A 22,434-nucleotide genomic window follows, 5' to 3' on the forward strand; every position below is an offset into this window, starting at 1 on the left:
CGTAATACACCAACATGTGCAATAAGGCACATAAACGCTGACATGCATGCTTGGAAACCCACACACACTCTTTGAAAGCATGAATGCAGAAGACAAACAGACAAACAAACAAACACGAGAGGACAACAGCCGAGGCCGGGAACGTCTATGGCAAAAGCCATTCAAGCAGTAACGCACACTTCATTTCACTTCATTGCTGTTTTTACTGTCAGCCTCTGAGCTTGTTAAGAGCAGCGCTTAACGAGCAAATAAATAAATAAATTAAATGTTTGTTTCTGTTTTAAATTCCCTCTTTTTTAAAGCCTGAAATCTTATTAGTACTGATGCTAATTTGTAATCATAACATCCCGCCGCTGAGCTAAAAACTACGTTCAATAAAAGGCCACACGCTTTACAGGCACGCAATGATAGGAGGCCAAACAAAGATGGGCATTGTTGTTTGTTGGGGGGGTTCTTTGTTGTGCGTGTGTGAGACAGGACAAAGTTACAGTTCCCACAGTGGAATAAAGGTGAGGCCTGGTTTTTTTTTTCATCCCCACACTAAAAAACAGGGCATTTTGGGGTTTTTTGTCAGCTTCCTGTCCAGCACAGGAAATGGACAGGCATTCTACAGGAGCCTCTCTGCGACCGTGTGAGTGACACCCGTCAACGATGACCTTGAAGGTGCCTGAGGTCGAGTCACCTTCGTTTAACGTTCGTCATGATGTCTGTGTCGTTTCCTTAAAAAGTCCCTTCAGGATAAGTCGGGACGTCCGCCCTTTGGCTCCTCTTCCTCCTGCTCTGCTCACTCGTAACTTCAGCTCTGTGGTTTAAATGCCTCGGACGTCCCAGACGTGGAAGCAGAGGACTTGGGAATATCTTGGGAAAAATACAGGAAAACATTGTGACCCTTCCCTGAGTCTTCAGGCGGACATGTTGAGTGGATGACGCCAGTTTTTATGGGAAAAAGAACTTTTCAAAAATCACAATGGGCACTGGGGACGGAGGGCATTATATTGAGGGTCAGATCAGTGGCAGAGCCTCTTTAGGAAGCACTGGGACATACCCCTGTGGCCCATACAGTTTATATGGGTCAATCCGTCACAAACGAGCCAATTTTTCTAACAATTTCAGCTCAACTATCTCAGTTGCAAAGACAATACTGGTCATTTCTGAAAGGTTTATATTTAAATTTCACAATAATGTAAAATTAAACATGTAAAATGCTTAGAATTCACAGACAATGTAAAAAAAATGATGTGCACCCTGTCACCATATTTGGAGAGAGGAGTGTGAAGTTATCAGCTCCTGCACAGGATAGACACACATATCTGCTAATTCGCTAGCTGGGCCCACGTCCACATTTTAGGTTTGACAGCATTTTAGTAGATAAAGATGAAAGGCTTGGACGTGAATTGTGCTGCGGTTTGGGGAAGGCCTCGAAGGGGACTGGCGACAGCTCCCGAGCCTGGCAGATCCCCGTGTACTAAAGAGAAGTGAAGAAGTTAAAGAATTGAAAAGGGCAGCGAGGGTGGGGCACGTAAATGAGAATGAACAGCTTGTAGAACAGGGGGAAGATATATAGATAAGAACCAGAAGGAGCGTGTTTGGAGGTGTGGTCCCTCTCTTGAAATGCAGATACTTTATCTCCAATTAGTGAAAGAGACTCACCAAACCTGTAAAAAAAAGCTTTTGGGATGTCTGTTTTACACAACAAGTCATAATTTCAGTAATAATCCTTTAAAAACGGTCCAGAAGGCACCAACAGTAATCACAGAGTTAAGATGTCCAGCATAAGGAGGCGAGGCCTGGGAGAAATCTCTCAACTCCTCAGCTCAGTCAGGGTTGGGGCACCAATCTATGCCTAAAACTGAATTTTTTTCTTATTAAGATGAGATTAAAAAAAAAAAAAAGATTAAAACAGATTTTAAAAAAAAGATTAAAAAAAAATTAAATCCCCTAAGAGCTGATCTGAAGAGGTAAAGTACCCATAGTTGCCCCAGCTCCCAGGTTTTAAAGACACTTGTTGGGAACGTTGTATACTTTAACATGGAAGTCTATGGGGACTGATTGAAGTGACACTGAAAGGAATTGTAGTTATTTGACTTAAGATAAGATAAGACTTTACTGATCCCACGATGGGGAAATTTTTGTGTTACCTCAGCTCAGGTACAGATATCAGAAGGAAAAATGCAAGTACAAACAAATAAAAAATAAAATAATACACTATATACAACGGTAGCAGTATGTGATTGTGGATATGGTTGTGGAAATATGCAAGACATAAACTATACAGCTTATCATAATTATTGTACCACTACTATTCATATGTATAGACATGTACACACACACACACACACACACACACACACACACGTATACACTAAATATAGATATGTGCGTTCCCAACTCCCGTGACACGTCCTCTTCCCAGTGTTAGTGTTTGTTGTCCCCACTTCTCCGTGTCTGAGCACCCCGTGCTCGTTGCCCTCTCGTCTCCGCACTTCTCCTGGGGAAAGAGGCAGCCGTTAGACACACTACAATGCGGCCGACTAATCGTACTCACTGGCCGAGAGACCAATGTGAAGTCACACAATGATGAGCATCAGAGAGCGCTCCACCACACTCTTAAGTAGCTCCTCCGACGAGGCTTGATCAGCTGTGTGATGCTCTTCAGGTGTGGCCAACCACCTGGCAGGGCCCCACCCACCAGGCCTGAAGTGCACCTGGAAACAGGTGCTCCCAGACACACCCATACACACACACACACATACCTGCAACCAGGGAGGACAACAACACCAAAAACACATATAATATAATACAAGTCCATAACTGCTCAGGGACCCTGGGTCGCTCAGATCCAGGTCCCTGACTGGCTCTTCTTATACAGGACGTCTGTATTTGTAGTCCAGTCCAGTTTATTGTTGAGGTGAACACCCAGGTACTTGTAAGAGTCCACTAGCTCAATGTCTTTCCCTTGGATGTTCACCTGTGTTGTTGGAGGTGACTTCCTCCTGAAGTCTATGACCATCTCCTTTGTCTTGCTGGCGTTGATTTGGAGTACGTTGGTCTCACACCAGCCAGCAAAGTCACTGATGACCCCCCTGTATTCCTGATCATTCCCGTCGGATACACGTCCAGTGATGGCTGTATCATCTGAGAACTTCTGTAGACGGTAATCGTCTGAATTATAACAGAAGTCTGAAGTATAAAGGCTTAACAGGAAAGGTGAGAGAACCTCGGACACACAGTCACGGAGACTCTCATACTGTGGTCTGTTGGTAAGGTAGTCGATTAAAATGCAAAATTACCACAAAAAAATGGCAGAGGAAATTATGTGTTCCCAGTTGCTCCATCACAGTAAGAATGGTAACAAACAGGTAAAGTACCTATAATATAAATAATGCAATATACTATGAATGTGAAACACCCACATTCACCTCAAGGTTGTTCTAATCACAAGAAATTAAATATAAAACTTAAAATCCCCTTAAAAAAATATTTGTTTCCTGAGGGAATAATGAAAATGAATCAACAGTGTGTTTTAGTCATGAATCATCTCTGAAATGAATCCTGAACAGGTGCTTGTCACAAAAGGAATTCACAAATCCATTTAAGCAAATAAGCAGAGGATACCTGCACCTCTGGATCTGGATCTTCATCACGCCGGCACAAGCAACAACTTCCTGGTTTGGAGTCACATGACTGAGATTCAGCTTCAGACATGAAAACAGAAGGATTGACTGAGGAAAAGGATAAGGACATGCCCTTCTGAGCACTTGTTAAAATAAAGGTACCACTGCAGATGTTGCAGTGTCTTACTGAAAACATATTTGCAGTGATCTCTGAGTTAAAGCACATCCAGACTGACTTCATTTGGCAAAAGGTTAAAAGCACATGTAAAGGTTAAGAACAGTGTGTAAGGCTCAGTCAAAAACTAATCACCATTCCTTAGATAAACCATGTCCAAGATCTCACAGGCAAAGCATGAATGTATTTAAAAATGTTCATGTGGAATAGTGAAAAATATCACTATTGACAATCAGCTGCATGTAAAAGATGTCTGAAAGCGAAGCCACTGAGGAAGCAATTTAAATGTTGCAAAACAAACACATTATTTATATGTATGAGAGTCTATGAGAAAATGACTCCTCGGCTTCTTGATGAGTGATCCAGTAAATGCTTACAGGATGAGTTTGACGATCTCAAGCCTCAACTTCGTGTCTTATTGCAAACGACATGACATTCATTCTGTAAATTATGGTAGTAGCCAGCGGTGTTTCTCAGTGTCAAAGTCAAGCTCACAACATCTGGTTTCGAAAGCCCACAGTGACGACATCCAAAATGCTCAGATCCTCAAAAAAGGTGATATTTTTAAAAACGGCTTTGACCATAGAAATCAACAATAAAACAAATATAAAAGGAGTGAGGCAACGAAACATACCCACCGTCTTGCACCACCACCCCCACCAGCAGCCTGAGCCGTTGATACAATGTAGGATGGAGCCATGTGTGATACCCACTAATGTGTGATCACATTTATGTGAATTAATTTAAGTAATTTCACTTTCAATGTAAGTGATATTTCCATTTGGGAATGCCCTAAATAACTACAGTAATTTTAACAGGAAACTTGGTAACTACCCTGGGATATTTGTAGCGGACGCTCCATTTTTGTACCAGTAGGTGGCAGTGTGAGACCATGGTTTGGCCTGTTGTTAGCAGCCTGAAGCGCATGCTCCGCGCTGTTTTCTCATAATGGCGGAGTATTCAGGAAACGGCAAGCCACGTCTCCCTGTCTGATCATTTCTTTCCTGTTTACAGGTTCGTATCGTGCCCGAAATAGAATATAATAGCAATCGCATCCATTATATAGCATAGATTAACCATTACGGTTGGAAAGTGAAAGCGTACAACATTGTGTAATACAGTAAATTAGACTTTTGTAAGTATTTGTTTACGGCTTTGGCAGCATGCTATGGTTAGCATGTTAGTTTGGGTTGCACACCTCCTATGCTCTGTGATGTTAGTGATCGGCTCCACCGTTATTCTGTATTGTTTTAGTATCTTGTTTTCTGCCATAAAGTGTTTCCGTGAATTCAGTGCACATGTCAAGATGGTGCTGATTACACCATTCTTTCAAACTATTTGAGATTTATAGATTTGTCCTGTTGGAATTCATTTTGAACCAAGTCTTACAAGAAAATTGGTCATGTTCATAACATTGGAATGTGTTAATTCCCTTTAGTCTAGTTGGTAACAGTTGGTAACACATATGGAGAATGTGTGAGCTATGTTAAGAATAAGTAAATACACAATTGTAATACTGTAAAAGTAATAAAAGGAGTGCATAATTGTGAATTTGAATAAATAATGGCGGAGTATTCAGGAAACGGCAAGCCACGTCTCCCTGTCTGATCATTTCTTTCCTGTTTACAGGACACATATATAGCTGTCTACAGGTGCTGCCACCCGGTACCTGTAACACATGCTTTCATGTTAGTACACAAATTCTGACTCTAGCAGTGTCGCCTTGACTCACACCAGAAACCCTTTTCCAATCTTCTGTTCACCAGTTTTGATGAGCTCATGGAAATTGTGGCCTCAGTTTTTTGTTCTTAGCTGACAGGAGTGGCACCTTGTGGCGGAGGTATGGTCCCTTGCTCAGCTGCAGGGGAGGGGTGGTGCAGTGAGCTCAAGGGAAAGTGCCAGGGAGGTTGGAGAGGCAAGTGCACTGAATTAACTAATGAGGTTTCTCCCTTATATATAGCGAAGCCGAAAAGCTGAGGAACATGGTGCTGAACCTGAAGAACAGCAAACGGTTTTGCCACCAAATAAAACTGACAAATAAACAGTGTGTCGAATTGTGGTCCTTTCCACACACCTGTTGTGGTCTTCTGCTGTTGTAACCCCTTCTTGCATATTCAGAATGCTCTTCTGCATACCTGGGTTGTAACAAATGACACTTTGAGTTTGTGCTGCCTTTTCTATAAGAAATCTGATCACTGGATATTTTCTCTTTTTCAGACCATTCTCTGGGAAAATCCCAGCAGATCAAATAGTCACACCGGCCTGTCTGGCACTAACAACCATGCTCCAATTAAAGTAATTGAATCACCCTTCTTCACCTTTGTAAAAACCAGCAGTTGAGCAGGTGTACCTAATTCAGCAACCAGTCAGTGCAGTGTCCCGATAGAAAAAAAATCTGTGATTTCTTTTTCCATTTAAAAGACATTGTCTACTCTTCACATCCACCCAACTGTTAAAGCCGGAAGCCTGAGACAAACCAGAGGATGAAGTAAATAGCGAGCCCACCCTCTCCTTACCTGAGCTCCCAAAGACGTCACCGCGTGCAGCTACATGGTGACTAAACCCCGCAACAATTTGGTGATTAGCATCTTGTTAAATTATATTGCTTTTTCCACTGAGCTGTTCAACTGCATTCCTCACCAGTAGTTAACACAAGCACTAATGAGAGGAGCATGGCATGTAAAATGAGTTTACAGCCGTGCACTGCTGATACACGGACAACAGAAAACAAACAATAGGGAAGACACACTGAGACTGGCAGTCACAGCAAGGCAAACCCAAGCACAACGGCTGCGCACAGACATGCATGTAACATGTGGTCAGCCCAGAAATATGAGAGTTACAAGGTTTATTATGTCAGTCTATGGCTGCTGATGTTAAGCCATTACAGTGTTCATCCCCCTTATCTGCTGACTTCCAGAACTTTTATCTTCCACATAGTGCAGCTCGTCTTGACTACAGCTACAAAAAAAATTCTCCATAATTTCATCCAGAAATCATCTGAGCTCGAGCCAAACGGTGAACATCAGCGCTCACTGACAGACAGCTTCATCGAGGCCGGGATTTGCACTCTGGATGGCCTCGGAGGTGTCAGCGCAAGCTGTTAACGCACATCTGTACACATGTGAGTGTTTGCAAGCTGATATCATATGTCTGCATGTGTGAGAGAGTTTGTAAGCTGATATCACTGCTCTGAACTTTGGCAGTGAGAAGGATAGACTCACAGGTACAGATGGAGCTACTACAGTTTTACTAGCTGCAAGTGCTTGATGTTATACGCCTTCTTGCCCCGACGTCTGTGTGTGTGTGTGTGTGAGTTTTAGGTGATAATGAAACAACTGGAATTCTGTTTGCGAGCCTCCCCTCCAGTCATTTTCCATCACGTCTGGTGAACGAAGTGCACTTTGACCCCTGCATGTTCAAAGCTGCCCTAAGAACACAGGAGATAGTCTGCGAGCGCTCCCCTGTGCCTGGCTGTAAACAGAAGATTGCTTTGGAGAAATCACGTTTATTTCCTCAGCGAGTTTAATTAACATAGCGGCGAGATGAGGAAACAGGGCGAGGAGAGAGAGCAAGTCGGGAGGTCGCAGGGAAGGGCGGACGATGGAGAGGTGGATGAGAAGGACTGAGTGTAGGGTAATAAAAAGGACAAAAAAAAGGAGGGGGATGCTTGTGTTGGAGCAAGTGAAGATAATTCTAAACTTACATTTTCTTACATTTTAATGTGTCGTAAAATAAACATGACAGTTGCCACGGTTTTTATCATGCATCTGTTTATCTTTTTACCTTTTGTTTCAGATTTTGGGGTTATTAACTGAATCGGACATAAAGCACACTTAGGCATTAGCTAATGTTCATAGTTCATTCATGGTTCATAGAGATTTCATATTTGTTTGAGAACAAAAAAAAGTCTTTATCGTGAGGAAAACATGCAAATACAAGCAGAAACATTAATACGCCAAGAAGTACCAAGAAGCTAGAGATTGTTCTTCTGTTATTTTAAGTGACTTGAGGCAAAACTGCTGTTGTGATTTGGTGCTATGTAAATAAAACTGAAAGGAACTGAATCAACTGAATTAAATTGCAAGCAACTTTAATTTTAGCTGAATTTTCATAGGTTTTAGAGCTTTTCCTGGTGAAAAGCTCTCCCCTTATGGCCATTCATACTATACCGAGACTTTTCTGAGTAGTTTCTTTTCTTGACTGCTAGGTCCATGTCTTATTTAATAAGACATGGACCTAGCAGTCATTCATTTTGTGAATTATGACATTAAAATCACTAAATTTATATTTTGTGGTGGGTCTACCTCGTGACTCATAAAACACCACCCATATGAGCGTCCAGCATCTTTATTTTCACTGAAGATCATATTCTCAAAACACCAGGGTTGATAAGCCGATGGATGATGGCATGGAGGATAGTTCTTATTGCTGGCGCACACATAGCTGTTGCTATATGGTTGGTATCTTGAGTAGCAATAGAGGAGGGTTCCTCAACCAGTTTTCAACCAGTGGGAGAAGCCTACATCATTGCCAACAGTGATGCTGGACATACAGTAGCTACACTATAAAAGAATAAAATATTTGGGCAAAGCTTAATTTTCAAGTTCAGTGTGTAAATGTTGTCAATGCTCTGCTGACTGAGTGACTGCAGGGCTCCAAACTTCCTCTGGTATTAACATCAGCACACAAACTACACCGGGAGCTTCACCAAATCTGAGCAGCTCCTGTAGGTGTAACATGCACGTTGCCCAGTACTTTTTGTCCAAGCAGTGCAGCAAATAGATGAGAGCAGCCAATTTTTATCAGGAACCGAGGTGGCATGTATAGTGGTGTTATTTTGAGTTTCAGATAGCAAGCAGTACCTTCAGGTTTTACCCCAGGTTTTTAGGGTTGCAAAGTTCTTCCTGAGATACGTCATCATGCACAGCTCACCTGCTATGGAGTTGTGTATGACAAGTTATCTGGAAGATAGCATCACTGCTCTTAAAAGAGTCTACAAAAGTCTTTGTATTTGATAAGCAAAAATGGAAAATACTGATTTTTAGGGACCCTGCTGGCTATAATTATGTTTAAAGTAATTATATTGCTGTATATGACTGAAAAAAAGAGTATAAATGAAGGAATCTAAGCTTTGCGGCTTGGGGATCGAATATTAACTTTTTGCATATTCATGCTTTACATGTTTATCAGTGCTGAGATTGCAGCTGAGTGAATAAGGCTAAAACACACCATAAGACCAGCTTTATCTCAGCAACACTTGAATCCATAATTTAACATGTTCGTTATGATAGAAGAGCAATTCTAGTGAGACCTTTCTATGTCTTAATAATGGCTCTGAATGGTCTAAAAACACAGTTTTAGCTTAAATCAATATTATTTCAGATTAGTAATCTCAAAAAAGGAAGTAAAGTAGAAGAACATTAAGATGCATACTGATTTTCTTGACCCATCAAACTCCAGTACATTTAGATTCTGTGTAGGTTGCACGGGTAAGAAGATATTTTTTCAGCAGACTTCACAGAAATAGTCTTTGACTGTGATGGATGGATTCTGTAACTACTTTCTTTCTTCTGTTGAGGCTTTATTTAGATTTTCAGTGCAGCTTTTCAGATTAGAAACCACCCGTTCTTCGACAGAAAGCCATCACACGTGGGACGTTTTCAGCTGCAGCACGAACGCAGCCAAAAAACACAGAAGGACTAATGTGCACGACAGAGGAACTGATAAGGAGCAAAAACTGTGAAGGAGTTCAAATGGAAGAAGGAGGACGACGAGGGAGGTCACAGAAGGGTAATGAGGAGGAGACGGAGGAAGATGTGAAAGTCAAAGAAAATGAAAGAGAAAGAAGAGTGAAGACAGCCCACCCACACTGCACACACACACACACGCTGCAGTCAGAGGTTCACCTGCAGTTCACGCTGACCATAACAACACCCCTGAGAAAGATCGCAAAAGCCAGAACACGAGACGGACAAGGAGAGGAAAAAAGAAAGAGGTTACGGGACGAGGAGGGATGGAGGGAGGAAACGAGGGAGAGGTGGGAAAGCAAAGTAATAATTTAGGGCTGAGGGAGCTCAGGAGAAGAATCGGTCAAAAAAAGAAGTTCAGTTCAACTTCTGCCGACGCTGCAGGTTCAATCGGAGGTCAGCAAACTAAACCCCCTCAGCATATATATGCATCCAATCTCTTTCTTATTACATACACAAAGATGTAACTTCAAGCTGCCCAAAACCTCTTTTTTTAACTTCTTTTTGGGGAAAAAAAAATTGTTTTCAAGAAAACTGTTAAAGTACAGTAAATCAACCTGTGGTCTCTGGTGTGCTTTTAGATCTTTAGATCTTGAAATACAATTTACTGCAATCAGAGTTACTAGTCACAGCGCCAACTCATTGATTTAATGATTCAGCCTTGAAGAAATTAATCTGACTGTAAATACAATCATTTACTTAGTGTGTACTAGTAAAAAATTGCTGAGATGAGTATTATTGGCCCCGTCCCTTCAGGCTAAAACTCTTTTTTTTTCCACACACTGGCCAGTTTTTAAAATTGTAGTGCTTTTTTCCCATTAAAGGTCATATTTTAAAATAGTGTAAGGAAAATGTAGAAAACTGAGTGTTAGTTGTACTACACTGTTTTATATTTCCACAGGTTAGTGTTTAATGAGTAATACTCCCTTGAGAAGAAACCGTTTTCTCAATGCAAGACAGTTTCTTGTTGGTATTTGCAGCGCTGTGAAAAAGTATTCGTATATTTTTCTTTTTGCATATTTGGCATACTAACATATTTCAGATCATCAAACAAATTTCAATATTAGACTTGATTTATTTAGGGAAAAGAAGCAATCCGAACCTACATGGCATTGTGTGGAAAAATAACTGCCAGCTTGCTAAATCATGTATCAACTGTAGTTAATTTTCAATCAAGTAATTTATTTTTTTGGAAAGTTGTTTGGAAATATAAGTTCAGTGTCAGTAGCAACACCCAGATGTGATTACTGCCAGACTTGCTTTGTCAAGAAATTACTTAAATAGAACCTGAAGTAGTGTAAAAGATCTCAAAAAGGAACACATCACTCCATGATCTAAGAAACAGCTGAGACACAAAGTCATCAACATCTAGCAGTCTGGAAATGATTAAAAGCTATTTTTTAGGCTTTGGGACTCCAGTGAACCACTATGAGAGACATTATCCACAAATGGAGAGAACACGGAACAGTGGTGAAGCTTCCCAGGAGTGGGCAGCCTACCAACAACACATCGATGACTCATACAGGAGGGCACAGGAGAACCCAGGACAACATCTAAAGAGCTGCAGGCCTCACTTGTCTCAGTTAAGGTCGGAGGTCGTGATTGAACAATAAGAAAGAGACTGTGCAAAAAATGGCATCGATAGGAGAGTTTAAGGAGAGAACCACTGCTAACCAAGAAGAACACAAAGGCTCGACTACTACATAAGCCAAAAACTTAAATTGATGACTTTTGGGAAAATATTCTGAACTGACTGACTGATGAGACAAAAGCTGAACTTTTTAGAAGGTTTGAATCCCATTGCATCTGGTTTAAAACATAATTTCATAAACAGAACATCATACCAACAGTCAAACATGGTGGTGGTAGTGTGATAGTTTGAGGCTGCTTCAGGACGACATCCTGTTAATGATGGAACCATCCTGAAGGAGATCTGCCTTAAGTTTATGCTCTGAATGTCAGACACACCTAGGTTCAGCAGCAGGAAAATGTCCAAAACCGAGCAAGGCCTCCTCTGAGTTGTCTATAATTCATCCCGCCATCCAATTGAGATGGTTTCACATGATCTTAAACAGGGTATTCGTGCTTGAAAACTCAACAGTGTGGCTGAATGTAAACAATTCTCCAAATAAGAGTGGTCCTAAGTTCTTCTGACTCATTGCTAGTTGTCTAATCATGTAATTGCCCCTAAATCACCTGAATTTGCTATAGAACCAAAGAAGAGTTTCTGAGACCACTGAAGTTTGTAGAGTATAAGATTCTTTCCTCTGGTCTAAGGAGCTAGGAAAGAAAAGTGCCTGGACTTCTTTAACCTCCTAGGACCCGGCGTCCACATATGTGGACGTCACATTTTGGGTTGTCTAGACCAAAATACTAAATTTTGCTCTACAAGGGCCTGATATCCACTTACGAGGAAATTATACTGCCACTGTTCTATCAAAATTTGAAGTGAATGTCCTAATTTGTGGATCTCATTTCTGTCAGAAACAAAAATCTGGTAAAAGAAAAAAAAATCACGTAATTCTTTGTTTTTACATTCATCAGGTCCCAATCAGCACAAATAGCAAAGAGAAATTAAAAATGCATGCCATGAAAGAGTTCGGGTCTTAGGAGGTTAAGTTGCTTGAAGACATTTCACCTCTCATCCGAGAAGCTTCTTCAGTTCTAAGGTCAAATGGTGGAGAGTCCCAGATTTAAGCCTTTTAGGAGTGTCCCCTCAAGAGGGACAATGGACCCCCTAATGATCCTCTACCGAATCAACAAGCAAGGTGTGAAAATTGGTGTAGGTCACAATCAGCCAAGGTTTTGGGTGAGCTCATTGTAAAGCCTAGCTGCACATTATCATGTGATTTCCTGAGGTCAGATGGCCCAGGATGTGAGTGGGCGTTAAGGCGTCTGGGGAAGGGATCTCAGAACTGGATTATAGATGGCAGACAGTTGGTGTCGTAAACCACCACCTCTGTTCAAAGATGGTCGCTCACAGTGGACATAGATGGCTTCTTTCACTCTTCTTTCAAACCATCTGTCCTCTCTGTCAAGAATGTGAACATTGGCATCCTCGAAAAAGTGACCTTTGTCCTTTAGATTCAAATAGACAGCCGAGTCTTGTCCTGTGGAGGTGGCTCTTCTATGTTGTGCCATGCGTTTATGAAGAGGCTGTTTGGTCTCTCCAATATATAGGTCTGGTGTTACCTCTGAGCCTCCACCATTTGACCCTAGAACTGAAGAAGCTTCTCGGATGAGAAGTGAAACATCTTCAAGCAACTTAAAGAAGTCCAAAAGCTTTTCTTTCCTTAGACTATAATGACCTGGATGACTGAGAACCTTCACAGACATATCCTTTTCTCTGGTCTGTTAAATTTTGTATTCTGCATCACTGGCTCATTATCTCTGGAAAATCCTCACAGCGTCAAATGAAATGCTGCTTTTAAATGCTGCTTTTATGAGCATTTGTCAAAAACACTGCCTTGACTGGATAAGCAGAACACTCAGCACTGATTGAGTAAATTGGCAGTTTCACAGCACAAAACAGGATTAATTAATGCAATTTGTTCAATCCAACATTAAAAAAAAAGATAAAAAGTCAAGAAAACTACAGGAATTTTATTACAGGACACAATGCAAGACATACCCACATACAAGACTGGTGTATGTACTCTGTGTGAGCATGTACTTTAATATTTAAACCCTCATCTGTTTTTCTAGCCTAACGGGCCCCACTGTGTGTGTATATGCATTTGTGAGTGTGAGCCAGCAGGTTAATAATCCCTTAGTCGACACCAAAGCCTCTCTGATCTACTTTGTTCCACTCATTTAATTCAGGAAAATGTGAGTCTTTACCTCCACAAAGCACACTCATTTACTTTCTTCTACATGGGAGTGAACTTGTTTATTTGAACATGAGTGGATTCCAGATTTCAAAATAATGCAAAGAGTCAGAAAAAAAGGTATATTTATCTTTTTGTTTTAATTACAGTGGAGCAGACAGGCTCTGGTATGCAATACCAGTCTGTTCACACTGGGCGGATGTTTTGTGTCCAAAAAGTTGTCAGTGGAAATCAGATGTTGCTGGAGTAAACACTGGTTTAATTTCCTTATTGCAATAATCAGATCAATATTTCTTGTCGTTCTTCGTGGATGGCACCTTTAAGAGGGTTTCCAGGCAGTGTTAATTTCATTGTCCAATGGTTTTCATCAATTTTGTTCCCCAACGAAGCACGAGAACAAAAAATATGATAAAAAGTATTGACACTTCAGGTCAATAAAATATTGTGGAGAAATTCGATCCGATCAGAACTTTTTTGTGTGTGTAGACTGGCCAGGTGAGTTTGAATGTGATCCAGTTAGAAGTAATCTTCTTGTGTAGTAAGGTGAGACACAGAGTACTGGATCATCAATAATGTTTTTTTGCTGTTAACATATCCAGTCACTGATTGTTTAAAATATATTATGATAGTAAGATTAATATACTATTTCTCAGGTAGGCTGTGGCATTCAAACCATGCTTGAATGCTACTAAGGGGGCCAAAGTGTGCCATGAAACTTATCCCCACACCCGCCTGCACTGATAATAAAAATGCAGGATGGATCCATGCTTCCATGTTGTTTATATCTACTTCTGACCCTGCCATCTGAATATTGAAGCAGAAATCAAGAGCAGCAACATTTTTCCAATTTTCTATTGTTCAGTTTTGGTGAACCTATGAAAATTATAGCCTCAGCTTCCGATTCACCTGGTGTGGTCTTCTGCATTTATAGCCAATCTTCTTCAGGGCTTGAGATGCTCTTCTGCATACTTTGGTTGCACTGTAATTTCTGACGACCTCTGGTACCTTTGTCATACTCTGTATAAACACGCTTATCATACTCTCATTAATGTACAGACAGCTGTTTATAGAGAAGAGTACTCACTCTGGTAAGTTTTAGTATTTCTAAGCCGATGATATAACAATTATATACTCACATCTACTTACCGTGTCAGTCAAGCTGAATCTAAAAACATCTGTATTGTGTATGAAACTTCACTTCAGGTCACATGTTTTTTCATGTGACGTACACATGGCTTATAATGTTTCTTCTCGCTAATGTATCTAATTAAACTCACTAGTCGAGGGGTAAGAGTGCAGTTTTATTGATAATACAGACATAATGCAGTGCACACAGTATTGCTCTCTGCAGCTATGAAGTCTAATTCATATCTTGTGTAGAAAACATTCAGTGCACATCTCCCACAAAACATTAAACAGTAACAGCTAAGGGCTTTGTCCTTTCACATGACAAAGTCCCCGCGTGTTATTTTTCAGTGCAGTTTTTTGGCAGCAGGAGTTTATCACAGCCAGCAGCAGAGCCCTGCTTGTGTCTAAAACTGAAGCACAGTGCAGTTTACAAGAAGAGTAAAACAATAGGTTCAAACAACAAGATCAACCCCTGGTTTCTGCAGATAACAGTGAAGAGATAAGCAGCATTAAACTGTCACAGAAGCATGTGATTTTGTTTTCGTTTCCTGTTGAGGAAGGTGTTAGCTAGTGTTGCTATACGACAAGGCAGCAAAGCTAAAGGCTAAAGACTTGAAGGCACGTTGCATTCACTGAGAAGAATAATGTCAGGTCAAAACAGCGCTGAGTCAATGTTTGGCTTCTCGAGACTTCAAATAACCAGTGTATATGGCACTGTAAGCAGGACTGTCTCAGTAAAATTTCACCCTTTCAAGACTTGTTAACATCAGCAGAACTTCAATATATAAGGTATTTCAAAACTCTAAAACAAAAGTTACAAACTTAAAAAAGCTGAAGAAATATTCTGCTATTTCTGCTTAATTGACAGTAATGCCCACCTCTAAACAGAGATCTGATGCATTAAGACACAAAGCACAGGAACTTTGCATGTTGTTTAGCATTATGGTCTTTTTTAAACGCACAAATGTTCACCTGCAGATGACATTCATCCATCCATTATTACTGTAGGACCTGCAGAACTACTAAAGTTTTTAAGCTTTTAATTCAAACAATTCTAAACTATACTGTTTGCATCATTTTTATTAGCTATAATAATAATAATAATCATCATTATCATTATTATTATTATTATAAACTTGTATATGAACCAAGAATATCTGCAATATAAACATCTGGAAGAACCTCAGGCCAGTGAGAAGTAACCTGAAATACTTCCCCATAACTAACTTGAAACTATCAGACACTTTAAATATCCCACAGTCAGGCAGATTTGGGGTATTTGGTGATCCAGCTGTGTCTGCTGGAAATGTTTTAGAATAAAAATGTAAAGTGTGTGTGTGGGGTTTTTTTTTTTTTTTAATAAATTTGAAATTTATTAGCCTGATCCTTCTTTTCTCTCACAAACTAAAATTATAATAAATAATTTTTTTAGTGCATTAAAGTTAGGAAGTCAACGGTGGAGGACTAAAACTGTCAAAATTTAAACAAATTATCTTTTTACAAAAGACCTAATAAATAAATATGGCATTACACGCATTGCAACTAATACACTCCATGTAGGATTTTTTTTTCTTTTTTTTTTTGGTTTAATTTAATGATCGTTAATTACCTGTACAACCAATCTATTTACTTTCCTATTTTTCCATTAAATTTGTTTATTTTTTTCCCCTCAAACCTTTTTATTTTACATTTCAGTTTCATGATGAAAAAAAAACAGTGTGGCCACCAAGGTGTGGCTTTTAGTATTTGTTCAATATATGCTGGGAAACTTTCTTTAAGATCATCCTCGTGGTTGATCAACACCAGGATGCTTTGTGTCCAAGAAGTTAATTAATCATTCTGAAAATAGCACTGCCATTTAATATATAAATAAATACATTTAAAAATGAGTAAACTGATTTTTTAAAAAAAGCAAAATAAATGGTAAATAATAAAGTGAAAGTTACACAAAAGGTGCATAAGTACATAAAAAATGTATAACAATTGAAAATTTTGTAATATTCAAAATATATTTATTATGCATTTCATCCACAAGCTTTTAAAAGAAAATAATGCTTATATTTATTTATAATTTTAATTTGCTAAATTCAATGCCACATTCATTCATTTTCTGATGTTAACTTTTGTCTTTCTCTGGCAGCTTTGGTCCTCCACACTTTGGCTAATTAAGACAGAAACTATGGAATTCATAGTTCAAAACTTAATTCCCTACATTCAAAAAGGGAGATTAAATGCTATGCAGAAACTCAACATACTGTGAGTACTTGGAAAATAATTATAATCATAAAGCACTTGATTTCATTTTATATGTATCTGCAGCATAAATCAAATGCACTTTAGTAAGCCTTACCCTCAGAGGTTTTTGAATTTGGTTTTCGTGAGACTTTTTGCCTTTTTAGTTGAATCAAATCTCTGATTAAAAAAAAAAAATACAAAAAAAGAGAAAAATGCAGCATTTAAAGGTGAACATTGAAATACGCTAACGTAAAAAACAAACAAACAAACAGAACACACACAAAAAAACACCTACTCTCAGAAACTGTGATATATGCTGATGTAGTGAAGCTTGGAGGTAAATCCTCTCTGAGCTGGCGACAGGTTACCAAAAGTGTTCACGTTAAATGAGCTGCTTGTGAGTCGATGTGACTTTTATTTACGAGGCCTGCTCGACCTGTAACCAGCTGGTGTGAACCTAAAATGAACTAAAAGGGTCCAAGTCAACTTTTCCACTGTGGAGCAAACCAAACTAAGCCAGGATGTGGTTGCACCCAAAGAAAAGAAGATAATATAAAATATAAGCAAAAATGAGACTTTACATAAAATTTTTCAAATCATGACTCTGTTCTTCTTTATCGTTCACCGATGTTCGGCTTTGCTCACTAAAGCTTGAGCGGTTTAAGGATCAACAACACAATGTGTCCTTGTGTGTCCATATCAGCCCACATCATCTATCTAAAACATGCTGTGTAATAATACGGCTCAAAAGCAAATCCCTGACTTAACCTGCTGAACCCTGAGGAGGAGGGGGATTAGGTTGGATAGAGAAGGAGGAGGGGGAAAACGGAGGAAGATGAGGGAAAAGAAGGAGAAGAACTGATAGTTAAGGAGAGGAGCTCGAAAATTTGTTTTTAACAGTATTCAGTAAGTGCTGGGAAATCCCACACAACCTGAAGGCATCGTATGTGACCTGCTGTAATAAAAATATAATCAAAGAAAAAAAAACACCCAGCCTGGATATTATGTTTCACTTCTAACAACTTAACTCTGATCTGAACATTTTAAAAATAAAAGTCTGATTGCACTTGAAAGCAGCAGGGCAACAACATTAAAAGGTGATTCAAAGAGAATGATAGCTGAAAACTCCCGCCATGCTTTAACCTCAGATTGAATTTTTTGGAGTGATAAAGTTTGACATGAGTCGGTAAACTGACTGCCTGACCTGACTATGCCTCTCGCAGGGAAGCAGCGGGAGGTAAAAAGATCAAACACCATCAAAATCACGATCTTTAATTCTGTTTCTGCCGTTTCGTAGCGCGGCCTCACTCAGCGACGAGCTTTTCTTCTCGTCCTCCCCTGCATGAGGGCAGCAGAGAGAGCGTGAGGCGGGAAAAGAGATGAAAGCGGTGACTGAGGGATGACGGCGAGGCAGACGGCACACGCTGAGTTCTGATAGTAACTTTGGAAACGCTTTCAGCACAGAAGTACAGAAGTGAATCTAACTGTAAAGGCACAAAATGCACACATATCAAACATAAGCGCACATACAGCCACTGCTAATCAGGTGTGACTATATCAAAGGACATCTGGATCTGACAATTTGGCTGACTTCATCACTCATGACTCCAGGAAGACAACAGAAAAAGTCTCAAAAAGAAGAAGAAGAAAGGGCTAATAAAATCCGTGCTTGTTTCATTCTCAGAACAGTGGTATGGTTTCTCATTGTCTCCATTTATTCACGTCTGTTTGTCTTTTCCTTCAAATGCTCCTCATCTTAAGTTGTTTCCTTGGCTGGTCCAAATGGTCCCACCATCTTCATGGCAGCATAGTTCTGTGAGAGGAAAAACACAAAATAATGCAGGAAGTTCCTTTCTTTTTGTTGCTAATGCTTTCTCTTCTTCATTTTCTCCCCCTCAACTGTCATTTAAAGAGTCAAAATTTGTTTTTTTACATTTTCTTATTTTTTTATATTGATTTTGTAATTTCTTAATGTTCTTTTAGTTTTCAGCACACTTCTTTTGCCTTGTCTTTGCCTCCGTGTCTCATTTTCCCAGTGTTATTCCGTGTACGGCTTCAGTCACACAGACCTAGAGACTGGTTGGTGGCACCCCGGCAACTTCTAGTCCCTCAGGAAAAACTGTTATTTACTGACTGACTGGCAAGCGGTTGCTGGATGTTTGCATTCGGTCTGCAATCCCTTGACAACTAACCATGAAATTTAAGAAAGTGAGATACAAACCAAAATAAGTTGTGTCTTTTTGAATGCGTTGGCTTCAGTGGTAAGTCACAACCTTTCCTATGAAAGCGAATTTCAATTTCACTCCCGCTCAGTAAACATTTGGCAAACAGCTTTTGGAGACAAGTCCGTGTTTTCCATGCAAACCGGGGGCCACGGCAATCTTAGAAGTAATTGCAAGGAAGGTTATGGTGCAGCTTGTTAAGCATCTCCAGCAACCACTTGCCAACCAGTTGGGGATTATGCATTTTTCCCTAGCAAGCGGTGATTACCACCGTCTTCCTCGGTGGTTACCACCGCTTATCAATGACCGATCTCTAGGCCTGCATTACTGAGGTTTTAGCAATCAATTTCACTGAAACTGCCACCAGCCTCCAGCAATCACAGCAACTGGTCGGTTGCTGTGATTGCTGGAGGCTGGTGCTGATTGCGTACTCATTTTTCAATAGCACCTAGAGGTTGCCAGATGGTTGGCAACCTGTTTCTAAACCTGTGTGACTGGAGCCGCCTCCTCTCTGTCTCTGCTGCAATGAAACTCCCTGAGTCTGCTTAGTCACAGTTTCTTTCTTTCTTTCTTTCTTTCTTTCTTTCTTTCTTTCTTTCTTTCTTTCACACACACACACACACACACACACACTAAAACTTGCCGGGAAGGAGTAGAGGAAGACTCCAAGGAAGAGGATAATGAAGAAGAGGAAAATGAAGAGAATGATGAACCACTTGAACCGTCTCCACAGGATGTATTTGAGGGTCTTGTAAGGGGAGGAGAACCACAGGAAGGATGTCTCTGGACGCCTGAGAGAAGAAAAGACGAGAATGAGAAACTATATTTGTGTGTGTGGTTTTTAGTGTGTGTGTGTAGACTCACTGAGGCTCCTCCAGGTGAGGGTTCATGTTGGGTTCATCTCTGCCGAGGCCGGCTGGTCTCTCCTCTTGCTCCTGCTCTGTCACTATCTCCAGAGACATCTCCACCTTCCCCTGAAATGGAGGCAGCAAACACACAGTTTGTCTCATCCTTTCTTCAGAGAACAAAGTAGGCACGACTGGCAGGTGGGTAAAACGGTAACTGCCCAGAGGCTGAATGATGTTTACTTTACTTTGTCTTTATGGGAATTAAGGGATTTTAAACTTCATGCCAATCCAAAGTAAAATACTCAGTGCCAGTGTTTAATAAATAACTGTATGGCATATGAATTACAAATATTTCAAGATTTTCTTGCATTTGGCTTGGACTTGGTTTACTTTGATCTATCATTAAAATTAGTTTCATGAGCCTGAAGCATGTTAAGTGTGACAAATATGCAAAAAACAAAAAGGGCAGTGGGCTTATATGTTTTCGCACCCTGTTGAAAATGGTTGTGTGTGTGTGTTTGTGCTCTCACAGCGATGATCTTCTCTCCATTGTTCTCGCAGGTGCAGGGCCACCAGCCTTTGACGGTCTTCTGTTCAAACAGAGACACCAGTTTGTCCGGTGGCTGGTCGAGCACCTGAAGGGTACACTTCTCTGGAGACTTTGCTGGACGCAACATGTGGTTCAGGTCCATCACCAGGTGACCTAAAGAAACAAGCACACTACAGTTAGACAGAGACTCATATACACAATAAATTAATAATGATGATAACAACACCTGCTGAATATACTGATGTCTGATATTTTCCTTTTTTTTTCCTACATTAAAACGTCTAAACTATCCAGCCCCAGGATTATCAATTGATTTTGTAGCATTCATGTCGCATATTGATTATGTTGCGGGACGCTCAGATGTGTTGCTATGACGACAGCCACACACATAATGGAAAAGGGGCTTTATTAGAATGTGAAAAAATCCAGCCACCAAGCAGATTAAACTAAACAATGACACAACAGCCACCAGGAAGAAAACTCATTACCCACGATCCACCTCACAAAGAGATGAAAAGTGTTTGATTTGTAAGTATTTCTCCTGCTCTCACACATACATTTGCTGCTTAATTTCATACTCTTTGAGAACGGGTCAATTCAAAAATTCACACTAGGAAACATTTTTATGAATTAAAATGTCACAATGGCACATATAGTTACTCAGGCCCAAAAAGGTTTACTTAGCTACTCAGTTTAAGACGATGGTGCACAGATAGTTAGCATTAGCTTTACACTTGTGAATACAAAAAATGACTTCATTGTCCCACCTTGATGGATCAGAATAATAAAAGCTGGGGAAACATGCAGTGTAAACTCTCGATAGGGCACCTTTTCATGCAACAACATTAACCAATGATATCCTCTTGTTTCTCTTCATGTTTGTTTCCCTTGCAGCTCTTTCCTAATGACATTGTACTAGTTATGAAAATGTCAAGCTATGATTGGCTCAAGGTTTAACATCTCATGAGACGATGTAAAGACCTAATCACACAAACAATGGAGGAAAAAAAAACAACTTTCTGCCAGGTGAACATCCATAAATCTGCCAGGAAGCCAAACTGTGTCAACCGCGACAATTCCCGGGAGTTTTCTGTTAGCCGATAAACTGCACTTTTTGTGCAGTGAAATATTTTACAGCCTGAACTCTGTATTTGTTAAAGCAGGGTTGGAGGAGATGGATATTTTGGGGCAAGCAAGGCTTAGATCTCTAAAACTCAGCAGATTCAGTTGTCTGTTTAGCCAGTTTTTCTGAATGACTAATTACCGAGCGTGCGCTGAGTGAATTATTGGCGACCCTGTGGTGAAGGGTAGCTAGTAAAAGGTTTGATCTTTGTTGACATTAAGTTGTGGGCTGAAGAGAGACCAGAGATCCACTGAAAGTGTTTTTCCAGAGTTAGCTTCAGTTTGACAGTACAACCGCAGGAAAATGGCTCGTGTCTGACCCGCACACCGTGCAGGAAGATTAACAGTCGGCGGTCCGAGCCGACGAGCTGAAGACAGGCAGGCATGGAAAAAATGCTTTGAGGTGGCCACACACCCGCAGACTCTATGAGGTGAATAAAGTCGAGCGGGAGAAAACGCTGCAGCAGAGCGAGACGGTGACAGACAGGAACAGGTCAGAATCTGGATTCCTCATCTTCCTCCTTGTCTCTCACCGCAGAGGGACGCTCCGTCCACAGACTGTCATCCTCCCTTCTTTGGCAAAAATAAAGAAAAGAAGCTGAACCCATGCAGGGGAAGCGAAAGGGGAGAATCTCGGTGGTAAGTTATTTTAAGGGAATGGGCTGGGGCAGCGTTAGGGGTGAAGGAAAAGCAGAATTTGGACAGCTTGAGACTTGAGAAAAAAAAAATAAAAGCAGAAAAAGCAGCCCCTCCCTTGCTGTAAAATGTGCAGACGCAGTGGAAACGGGCGAGTGCTAATTCTAAAGATAAATGTTATCACAGTAGCTGTTCGTACATCGCACATATGGTTCCCTGGATATATTTACCTCTAAACCTTGAGCCAGAAATGAGGGGAAATCTGTCTAAATGTCATACACAAATGAGTTAAGTGCATTTCAACCATCCAAAGTCGAGCACATGTGT

General features: G+C 40.4%; 1 protein-coding gene across 7 annotated transcripts in view; it reads right to left on the reverse strand.

The window, feature by feature from the left end:
- Window positions 1-14,654: 14,654 nt before the first annotated feature.
- The window catches only part of dysf (dysferlin, limb girdle muscular dystrophy 2B (autosomal recessive)), a 109,260-nt gene continuing 101,480 nt past the window's right edge, over window positions 14,655-22,434 (reverse strand). For all 7 annotated transcript variants that reach the window (XM_084923589.1, XM_084923586.1, XM_084923588.1 and 4 more), the window contains 4 exons: window positions 20,330-20,502; window positions 19,816-19,925; window positions 19,595-19,742; window positions 14,655-18,542 (listed from right to left, as the gene is read on the reverse strand). In XM_084923589.1, the coding sequence (XP_084779715.1) occupies window positions 18,486-18,542; window positions 19,595-19,742; window positions 19,816-19,925; window positions 20,330-20,502 (488 nt within the window). In that variant the 3' untranslated portion in view covers window positions 14,655-18,485. The remainder of the gene's footprint in view (window positions 18,543-19,594; window positions 19,743-19,815; window positions 19,926-20,329; window positions 20,503-22,434) is intronic.

This window comes from Perissodus microlepis, chromosome 3 (assembly GCF_051167445.1).
Source record: "Perissodus microlepis isolate ML-2025 ecotype Zambia chromosome 3, ASM5116744v1, whole genome shotgun sequence".
NCBI lineage: Eukaryota > Metazoa > Chordata > Actinopteri > Cichliformes > Cichlidae > Perissodus > Perissodus microlepis.